This window comes from Xyrauchen texanus, chromosome 40 (assembly GCF_025860055.1).
Source record: "Xyrauchen texanus isolate HMW12.3.18 chromosome 40, RBS_HiC_50CHRs, whole genome shotgun sequence".
NCBI classification, from domain to species: Eukaryota; Metazoa; Chordata; class Actinopteri; order Cypriniformes; family Catostomidae; genus Xyrauchen; species Xyrauchen texanus.
The window spans coordinates 361102-371101 of NC_068315.1; the positions used below are offsets into that span (position 1 = coordinate 361102).

General features: G+C 42.6%; 2 protein-coding genes across 2 annotated transcripts in view; both read right to left on the bottom strand.

Annotated features, from left to right (window-relative positions):
- Positions 1-7026, bottom strand: part of mmp21 (matrix metallopeptidase 21) — an 8927-nt gene extending 1901 nt beyond the window's left edge. The window contains 7 exon segments of the mRNA XM_052112890.1: positions 130-302; positions 1502-1610; positions 1612-1757; positions 1864-2005; positions 2102-2241; positions 3182-3767; positions 6880-7026. Coding sequence (XP_051968850.1) covers positions 130-302; positions 1502-1610; positions 1612-1757; positions 1864-2005; positions 2102-2241; positions 3182-3767; positions 6880-7014 — 1431 coding nt within the window. The 5' untranslated portion in view covers positions 7015-7026.
- Positions 7027-7298: 272 nt separating this feature from the next.
- The window catches only part of uros (uroporphyrinogen III synthase), an 8162-nt gene continuing 5460 nt past the window's right edge, over positions 7299-10000 (bottom strand). Inside the window, exons 5-9 of the mRNA XM_052112881.1 lie at positions 9816-9890; positions 9648-9731; positions 7899-7984; positions 7736-7834; positions 7299-7667 (exon numbers count right to left, since the gene is read on the bottom strand). Of these exons, the coding sequence (XP_051968841.1) occupies positions 7533-7667; positions 7736-7834; positions 7899-7984; positions 9648-9731; positions 9816-9890 (479 nt within the window). The 3' untranslated portion in view covers positions 7299-7532. The remainder of the gene's footprint in view (positions 7668-7735; positions 7835-7898; positions 7985-9647; positions 9732-9815; positions 9891-10000) is intronic.

Below are 10000 nucleotides of genomic sequence, written 5' to 3' on the forward strand. Positions count from 1 at the left end.
AGAGATAAAAGTGCACAAAGTTGATACTTTTATACTTTATTAATCATGTAAACTGCAGTTAGAACTACACATGATCTGTTTCATTGCAGTTATTGTGTTGTGTAGTTACATGTATGTGAATGATCTTGCCTGTGTGCCTTTAAAGAAGTAGATATGAGCATCTCTCCTGTCGTAGTACGCAGTGTCCAGCGGTCCAGACACGCCCGGGAAGTCATCAGAGATCAGACGCGGGTACGAGCGTCCGTCTGAGTCCCGCGTGAACACCTGATCGTTCTCGCTGTCATAACGCCAGTACTGCACACCTAAAAACACAACATCCCATAATATCATGCAAGTGTGTTCGGAATGGAATATCAAATGTATACTGCTTACTTACTGGATCAATGTTAAATACTTTATAACTGCTTAAAGGGATAGATCACGCAAAAATGAAAATGCTGCCTTTATGTGCTTTTTGGAGCTTCAAAATTCTGGTCACCATTCACTTGTATTGTATGGACTAACAGAGCTGAAATATTCTTCTAAAAATCTTCATTTGTGTTCTAATGAAGAAAGAAAGTCAAACATCTGGGATGAGGGTTAAAAAAAAAAAAAAAAAAAATCACATTTACAGACGGAAAACTAGGACAAAAAAATTTGGTGAAGAAAAAAAGATTCTAAGATTCATCACGATTCTCTCTCAAATGATTACAAATTTTACATTGTTTAAAAAAAAAAAAAAAAAGACTTAAATATTGATCTGTTTCTCACCCACACCTATCATATCACTTCAGAAGACACGGATTAAACCACTGGAGTCTTATGTGAAAGTGAAAGTGTAGATTTATAGTATAAAATGACTTAAATATTGATCTGTTTCTCACCCACACCTATCATATCACTTCTGAAGACATGGATTAAACCACTGGAGTTGTATGTGAAAGTGAAAGTGTAGATTTATAGTATAAAATGACTTAACTATTGATCTGTTTCTCACCCACACCTATCATATCTCTTCTGAAGACATGGATTAAACCACTGGAGTTGTATGTGAAAGTGAAAGTGTAGATTTATAGTATAAAATGACTTAAATATTGATCTGTTTCTCACCCACACCTATCATATCACTTCTGAAGACATGGATTAAACCACTGGAGTTGTATGTGAAAGTGAAAGTGTAGATTTATAGTATAAAATGACTTAAATATTGATCTGTTTCTCACCCACGCCTATCATATCACTTCTGAAGACATGGATTAAACCACTGGAGTCTTATGGGTTACTTTTATGCTGCCTTTATGTGCTTTTTGGAGATTCAAAGTTCTGGTCACCATTCACTTGCATTGTATGGAACTAGAGAGCTGAAATATTCTGTTCAGCAGAAGAAAGTAAGTCACATCTAGGATGGCATGAGCACGAGTAAATGATGAGAGAATTTTAATTTTTGGGTGCACTGTCCCTTTAAATGAAATAAGAGATGCAGACTAAGGAGTTTTCATTCATGCAAATACACAGATTTTACCTTTAAAGAAGTACATGGCGTCTGTTTTGCGGTTCCACACATGAACGTAAGCATCCACTCCACCAGCGGGCAGCCCGTGCCACCCCACCTGCACCGCGACCGGATCGCCGCATCAGCGTTCTGTTATTGCGGTTCTCATAAAGCCAGTACCAGCCGTCCCGCATGAAGTATGTGTTAAAACGCACCACAACCTCACCGTACGCCGTCTGCTCCTTTCTGACCCAATCAAACACAGTACTGAAGCGACCGCACACACACCTGACACAGAGAACACACACACATAGGGGTGATGGGTCACTAGTGACTGATGATACGGTCCGCTAGAGGAAACATAAGCTCACTTCAGAAGACAGTGTTCTTACCATAAAGGTTCTGAATGGATTTCCTGTCCAGCCAGTCGATCTCAAATCCAGCTTCCTGTGGCAGGTAACTGGGCTGCATGATAGAGCCGGACCGGTAGATGTGAGGGAGTCCTAAAACATGACCGATCTCATGAACCGCTACCTGAGCGAGACGGATCAGGGACGTCTGATTGTAAGTTTACAATAAAAACATGATGTGTTGTGACAGCTTCAGTCTGTGAGTGTTTGTGTGTCTTACCTTGAGCAGACTGATCCCGCTGCCTGTGTTTGGGACGGTGAAATGTTCATCATCGTCGAAGTGAATGTCTCCCAGGAACCACGCGTGAGCAAACTCACGACCCGCGCCGTCAAACCGCTGCGAGCAGCCCAGGTGTCTCCCTGCAGGGGGCAGCAAACACAACTCACTTCTGACATCTACAAGCGTGAGAAGTCACACATCAGTTCAGCTGAAGACGCTTTCACACTTTTCAACATTTGTGACAAGTGTTTCGAAAATGGACAAAAATTGTTTATTACATATTTACAGTATTTTCTTTTAGATAAAACTATTTTTCCAAACATATCACTACATAATATGACTATGATGTGACGCCTTCTGTGCTGTGAGTGTGAATGAAAGTAGACTGACACTCAGGGGTGTTCGTCAAACACTCACACACACACACACACACACACACACACACACACACATCACACACACACACACACACACTCTTACACACACACTCACATACACACACACACTCACACACACACACACTCACACACACACACACACTCACACACACACACACACTCACACACACTCTTACCCACACTCACACACACAGTGTGTGTGTGTGTGTGTGTGTGTATGTGTGTGTGTGTGTGTGTGTGTGTGAGCGTGTATTTATCACTTTGTGGGGATCAAATGTCCCCATAAGGATAGTAAAACCCGAAATGTTTGACCTTGTGGGGACATTTTGTCGGTCCCCATGAGGAAAACAGCTTATAAATCATACTAAATTATGTTTTTTGAAAATGTAAAAATGCAGAAAGTTTTCTGTGAGGGTTAGGTTTAGGGTAGGGTTAGGTTTAGGGGATAGAATATAAAGTTTGTACAGTATAAAAACCATTATGTCTATGGAAAGTCCCCATAAAACATGGAAACACAACATGTGTGTGTGTGTGTGTGTGTGTGTAAGAGTGTGTGTGTGTGTGTGTGTAAGAGTGTGTGTGTGTGTGTGTGAGTGTGTGTGTGTGTGTGTGTGTGTGTGTGTGTGTGTAAGAGTGTGTGTGTGAGTGTGAGTGTGTGTGTGTGTGTGTGTGTGACACTGACCTGTTCCAAAGCCCAGTCTGATGTCAATCTCCTCTAGAGGCGAGTGCAGATCCTCCACAAACTCCAGCGGTGAGACTTCACTCCACATGCGGAAGGCCAGTTTGAAGATGTACTTCTGCTCATCGATGGACAGCTGACTGCTGTAACCTTCACCGATCAGTCGCCACTTCAGAAGAGCTTTGGAGAACGCCATGTGACCCGTCCCCTCGCTCACGTTCCTCTTCCTCCTGGTCTTTAAAACTGCTGCGAGACTGCGCACAGGAGCTGGAGGATTATTGGATGTTGTGGTATCGTTGGTGCTGTTGGACTCGGCGGTGTCGTTCAGCTCTTCCATTTCTTCATCCTGGTCCGAAAAGCCACATCTGGGTTTATTCATGGCGGCTTTGGTGGCGTCGTCAAACACACCTGTGACAGGTAAACCGGTCACTCTCTGGAAGTCTTGGAGAGCCGTGATGAACTCCTGCTGCTGGTTCTGTTCAGTGCTGCTGGATCGGGACACGGTTCTTCCCTCCTGAAGGTCCCGAGAGAGGTCGACGTCTGTCTCACTGTCTCCTGCTCTCATGAATCCATACTTGGACAGAAAGCGCTGAGATAATAAAACACAAGTCAGTGTACACGTATGATGCTTTAATCACACATGAAGAGTAATTCATGACATCATGACAATGAGGGAACTTATTTACTGAAATAGTTTTGCGCTCCCTCACAATAAGTTCGTCCATTCCTTACGTAACCATGGTTTCACTATACAGTAACCAGATCTTAACCATTATAGTCCTTTGTTAGTCAACACCACAAACAGACAGACAGACAGATATATAGACAGACAGATAGACAGTATATGACAGACAGACAGATAGATATTTAGACAGACAGACAGATATATATATATAGACAGACAGACAGATAGATGACAGACAGACAGACAGATAGATGATGGACAGACAGACAGACAGACAGACAGATAGATGACAGACAGACAGATAGATAAACAGACAGACAGATAGATGACAGACAGGTAGATAACCAGATAGACAGACAGACAGATAGAAAACAGAAGACAGACAGAAAGCTAGAGAGACAGATGGATAGATAGACAGACAGATAGACAGACAGATGGATAGATAGACAGACAGATGGATAGACAGACAGACAGACAGATAGACAGACAGATGGATAGATAGACAGAAGACAAACAGATAGACAGGAGACAGACAGACAGACAGAAGACAGACAGATATATGGCAGACAGATATATGACAGACAGACAGACAGTTATTTAGACAGACAGATATATGGCAGACAGACAGATATATGACAGACAGTTATTTAGACAGAAAGACAGACAGACAGATAGATATATGACAGACAGACAGATATATGACAGACAGAGAGATAGAAGACAGACAGACAGTTATTTACACAAACAGACAGATATATGACAGACAGACAGATATATGACAGACAGACAGACAGTTATTTAGACAGACAGACAGATATATGACAGACAGAGAGATAGAAGACAGACAGACAGTTATTTAGACAGACAGATATATGACAGACAGACAGACAGACAGACAGATAGACAGAAGACAGACAGATATATGACAGACAGACAAATAGAAGACAGACAGACAGTTATTTAGACAGACAGATATATGACAGACAGACAGACAGATATATGACAGACAGACAGACAGATATATGACAGACAGACAGACAGTTATTTAGACAGACAGACAGACAGATATATGACAGACAGACAGATATATTACAGACAGAGAGATAGAAGACAGACAGTTATTTAGACAGACAGACAGACAGACAGATATATGACAGACAGATATATGACAGACAGAGAGATAGAAGACAGACAGACAGACAGTTATTTAGACAGACAGATATATGACAGACAGACAGAAGACAGACAGGTATATGACAGACAGAAAAATAGAAGACAGACAGACAGACAGTTATTTAGACAGACAGATATATGACAGACAGACAGACAGACAGAAGACAGACAGACAGACAGTTATTTAGACAGACAGGTATATGACAGACAGACAGATATATGACAGACAGACAGATAGACAGATATATGACAGACAGAAAGATATATGACAGACAGAGAGATAGAAGACAGACAGACAGTTATTTAGACAGACAGACAGACAGACAGATATATGACAGACAGACAGACAGATATATGACAGTGAGAAGACAGACAGACAGTTATTTAGACAGACAGATATATGACAGACAGACAGATATATGACAGACAGAGAGATAGAAGACAGACAGACAGACAGTTATTTAGATAGACAGATATATGACAGACAGACAGACAGATATATGACAGACAGACAGACAGATAGAAGACAGACAGACAGTTATTTAGATAGACAGATATATGACAGACAGACAGATAGAAGACAGACAGACAGTTATTTAGACAGACAGATATATGACAGACAGATATATGACAGACAGACAGATATATGACAGACAGAGATAGAAGACATACAGACAGTTATTTAGACAGACAGATATATGACAGAGAGATATATGACAGACAGAGAGATAGAAGACAGACAGACAGATAGAAGACAGACAGACAGACAGTTATTTAGACAGACAGATATATGACAGACAGAGAGATAGAAGACATACAGACAGTTATTTAGACAGACAGATATATGACAGACAGAGAGATATATGACAGACAGAGAGATAGAAGACAGACAGACAGATAGAAGACAGACAGACAGACAGTTATTTAGACAGACAGATATATGACAGACAGAGAGATATATGACAGACAGAGAGATAGAAGACAGACAGACAGATAGAAGACAGACAGACAGACAGTTATTTAGACAGACAGATATATGACAGACAGATATATGACAGACAGAGAGATAGAAGACAGACAGACAGTTATTTAGACAGACAGATATATGACAGAGAGATATGACAGACAGAGAGATAGAAGACAGACAGACAGATAGAAGACAGACAGACAGACAGTTATTTAGACAGACAGATATATGACAGACAGACAGACAGATAGAAGACAGACAGACAGTTATTTAGATAGACAGATATATGACAGACAGACAGATAGAAGACAGACAGACAGAAGACAGACAGTTATTTAGACAGACAGATATATGACAGACAGACAGATATATGACAGACAGAGAGATAGAAGACAGACAGACGACAGACAGACATTTAGACAGACAGATATATAACAGACAGATAGATAGAAGACAGACAGACGACAGACAGACATTTAGACAGACAGACAGATATATGACAGACAGAGAGATAGAAGACAGACAGACAGATAGATAGACAGACAGATATATGACAGACAGACAGATAGAAGACAGACAGACAGATAGAAGACAGACAGTTATTTAGATAGACAGATATATGACAGACAGACAGATGACAGACAGATATATGACAGACAGATATATGACAGCCAGAGAGATAGAAGACAGACAGACAGTTATTTAGACAGACAGATATATGACAGACAGAGATATATGACAGACAGACAGTTATTTAGACAGACAGATATATGACAGACAGAGAGATATATGACAGACAGACAGATATATGACAGACAGAGAGATAGATAGACAGATATATGCCAGACAGACAGACAGATATACGACAGACAGAACCTCTGCGTTGTCAGTATCAGTGATGAGTTCTGCCTGATGGATGTTGATGTCGACATCACTGTGATCTCTGCTGTGGAAGATCTTCTCTGCACTGATGATGATGATGATGAAGATCAGCCGGATCACAGCCAGCATCGTTCAACTTCTGTCTCGCGTGTGTCGGTACTGAGACTGTTTGAGTCCCGATACCGGATTTATACTGACACGCGAGGAGTGGGCGGGTCTTAAACACGTCACACATCGGTGTGAAGACAGCCACATGTATGAGGCAGTAAAGACTGAAGTAAACAGAGTAATGCAGGAGTTCAGTGTAACAGACACACGTGTCATTTACTGTTATATGCAATATATTTATAAGAAATGTTAAATATGTGTATTTAAATGACTATGATGAACATTAATTAAGCATAACATTTCACACAATTCTTTTCAATTTCAATGTATTTATTTGCATAATATTTCCTGCAAGATGCTTTATAAATAAACTTCTGCAACACTCATTTAAACAGAGTAAATGTCCAATAAATGCCCTGAACTTTCATTTTTGACATGGACTCTTTTTTTTATTATTTATTAAACATAAAATCACATTTTCAGTCTCAATCAAATCCAGTCTTCTGTTCGATCTGTCCCACTGTGGTCATCAGAGGTCATCAGAGGTCAGGGGTCTGTAGGGCTTGTGTGATGGCAGCGGCGAGGTGTTTGGCTGTGGGTTTCTCGGCGCAACAGCTGACCGTCAGTCCGTGTGACTGTAGAGCGTCGGCTGTGGTCGGTCCAATCGATGCAAACTGAACACAAGTCATTCACTGTTATATCTCTCCGTCTCAGAACATACTCGTTTCTCTGTAGCTCATACCTTTATCTGCTCCAGCTGACCTCCAGAAAGTCTTTTCACCAAATCCAAACAGAAGGTCACTCCTGACGGACTGAAGAACGCCACACATGCCGGAACGCCCTGAGAAACACACGCGTGAGTCTCAACACATATATGAGAGACATACAGTATCTGAGACACACACCTGCTGAGTGAAATAATCTGTGATGTTCTTGTGCAGTTCAGGATGTTCAGATGTTTCATAGACGGTCAGAGTTACCAGAGGAACACCTGAGAGAGAGAGAGAGAGAGAGAGAGAGAGAGACACACACACAGAGAGAGAGAGAGAGAGAGAGAGACACACACACAGAGAGAGAGAGAGAGAGAGAGAGAGACATGGGAATGATTATTAAACCCGCCAGTCATCACAAAGTGCGTTTCTGCTTAAAACGCTTAAAGCCCCCAGACACAAAATTCAACTTGTTTTATAGAACACCATCGCTTTTGCATTGCAAAATAAGGCCTGAAAACATCCGTGAAGCAAATACCACAGAATCAGAAATTTAGGAGGGTCTGGGTATTTCAGTGAGTATTGACGCTGACTATCACACCTGGAGTCGTGAGTTTGAATCCAGGGCATGCTGAGTGACTCCAGCCAGGTCTCCTTAGCAACCAAATTGGGCCGGTTGCTAGGGAGGGTAGAGTCACATGGGACAAACAAATTGGGCCGGTTGCTAGGGAGGGTAGAGTCACGTGGGGCAACCAAATTGGCCCGTTGCTAGGGAGGGTAGAGTCACATGGGGTAACCTCCTCGTGGTAAGCAACCAAATTGGCCCGGTTGCTACGGAGGGTAGAGTCACATGGGGTAACCAAATTGGCCAGGTTGCTAGGGAGGGTAGAATTACATGGGGTAACCTCCTTGTGGTAACAACCAAATTGGCACGGTTGCTAGGGAGGGTACAGTCACATGGGGTAACCAAATTGGCCCGGTTGCTAGGGAGGGTAGAGTCACATGGGGTAACCTCCTTGTGGTAAGCAACCAAATTGGCACGGTTGCTAGGGAGGGTAGAGTCACATGGGGTAACCAAATTGGCCCGGTTGCTAGGGAGGGTAGAGTCACATGGGGTAACCTCCTCGTGGTAAGCAACCAAATTGGCACGGTTGCTAGGGAGGGTACAGTCACATGGGGTAACCAAATTGGCCCGGTTGCTAGGGAGGGTAGAGTCACATGGGGTAACCAAATTGGCCCGGTTGCTAGGGAGGGTAGAGTCACATGGGGTAACCAAATTGGCCCGGTTGCTAGCGAGGGTAGAGTCACATGGGGTAACCTCCTCGTGGTAAGCAACCAAATTGGCACGGTTGCTAGGGAGGGTACAGTCACATGGGGTAACCAAATTGGCCCGGTTGCTAGGGAGGGTAGAGTCACATGGGGTAACCAAATTGGCCCGGTTGCTAGGGAGGGTAGAGTCACATGGGGTAACCAAATTGGCCCGGTTGCTAGCGAGGGCAGAGTCACATGGGGTAACCAAATTGGCCCGGTTGCTAGGCAGGGTAGAGTCACATGGGGTAACCAAATTGGCCCGGTTGCTAGGGAGGGTAGAGTCACATGGGGTAACCAAATTGGCCCGGTTGCTAGGGAGGGTAGAGTCACATGGGGTAACCTCCTCGTGGTCGCTATAATGTGGTTCTCGCTCTCGGTGGGGCGTGTGGTGAGTTGTGCGTGGATGCCGCGGAGAATAGCGTGAAGCCTCCACACGCGCTACATCTCCACGGTAACACACTCAACGAGTCATGTGATAAGATGCACGGATTCTAATGACCCCTAGATTGAGCTTGTATTCCACTCAGAGGCCGAGATATTCCATGAAATAATGAGGGACTGAATGAACATCTAATGTATCAATATAAAGAGACTTCTTGCAACACAATAACACATGCTTATGATGACTCTCACCATTGTCTCGTAGCGCTGTGGGCAGAACTTCACGTTTAATGGATCCACAGGGGAAAAACAGTGGCAGAATATCAGGATGTTCTCCTGCGATTAAAACAACATTAACACAGAACAAACACTCACGCTTCATATACAGCAAAGATGAAAAGTGATATACAGTATTTATACTTCGCAGGATGAGACGAGAGAGTGTGTCTGCGGTTCCAGTGTCTTCACCCAACGGACACAAGCCCAAATCTTCAACTATAAATGACACAGAATAAACCAGTTTAAACAGGAAACATCAGTATTTAAATCATGCTTTATTAGATTGTTCTGAATGTACTAATAATCATTTCTGGTATATTTGTGCT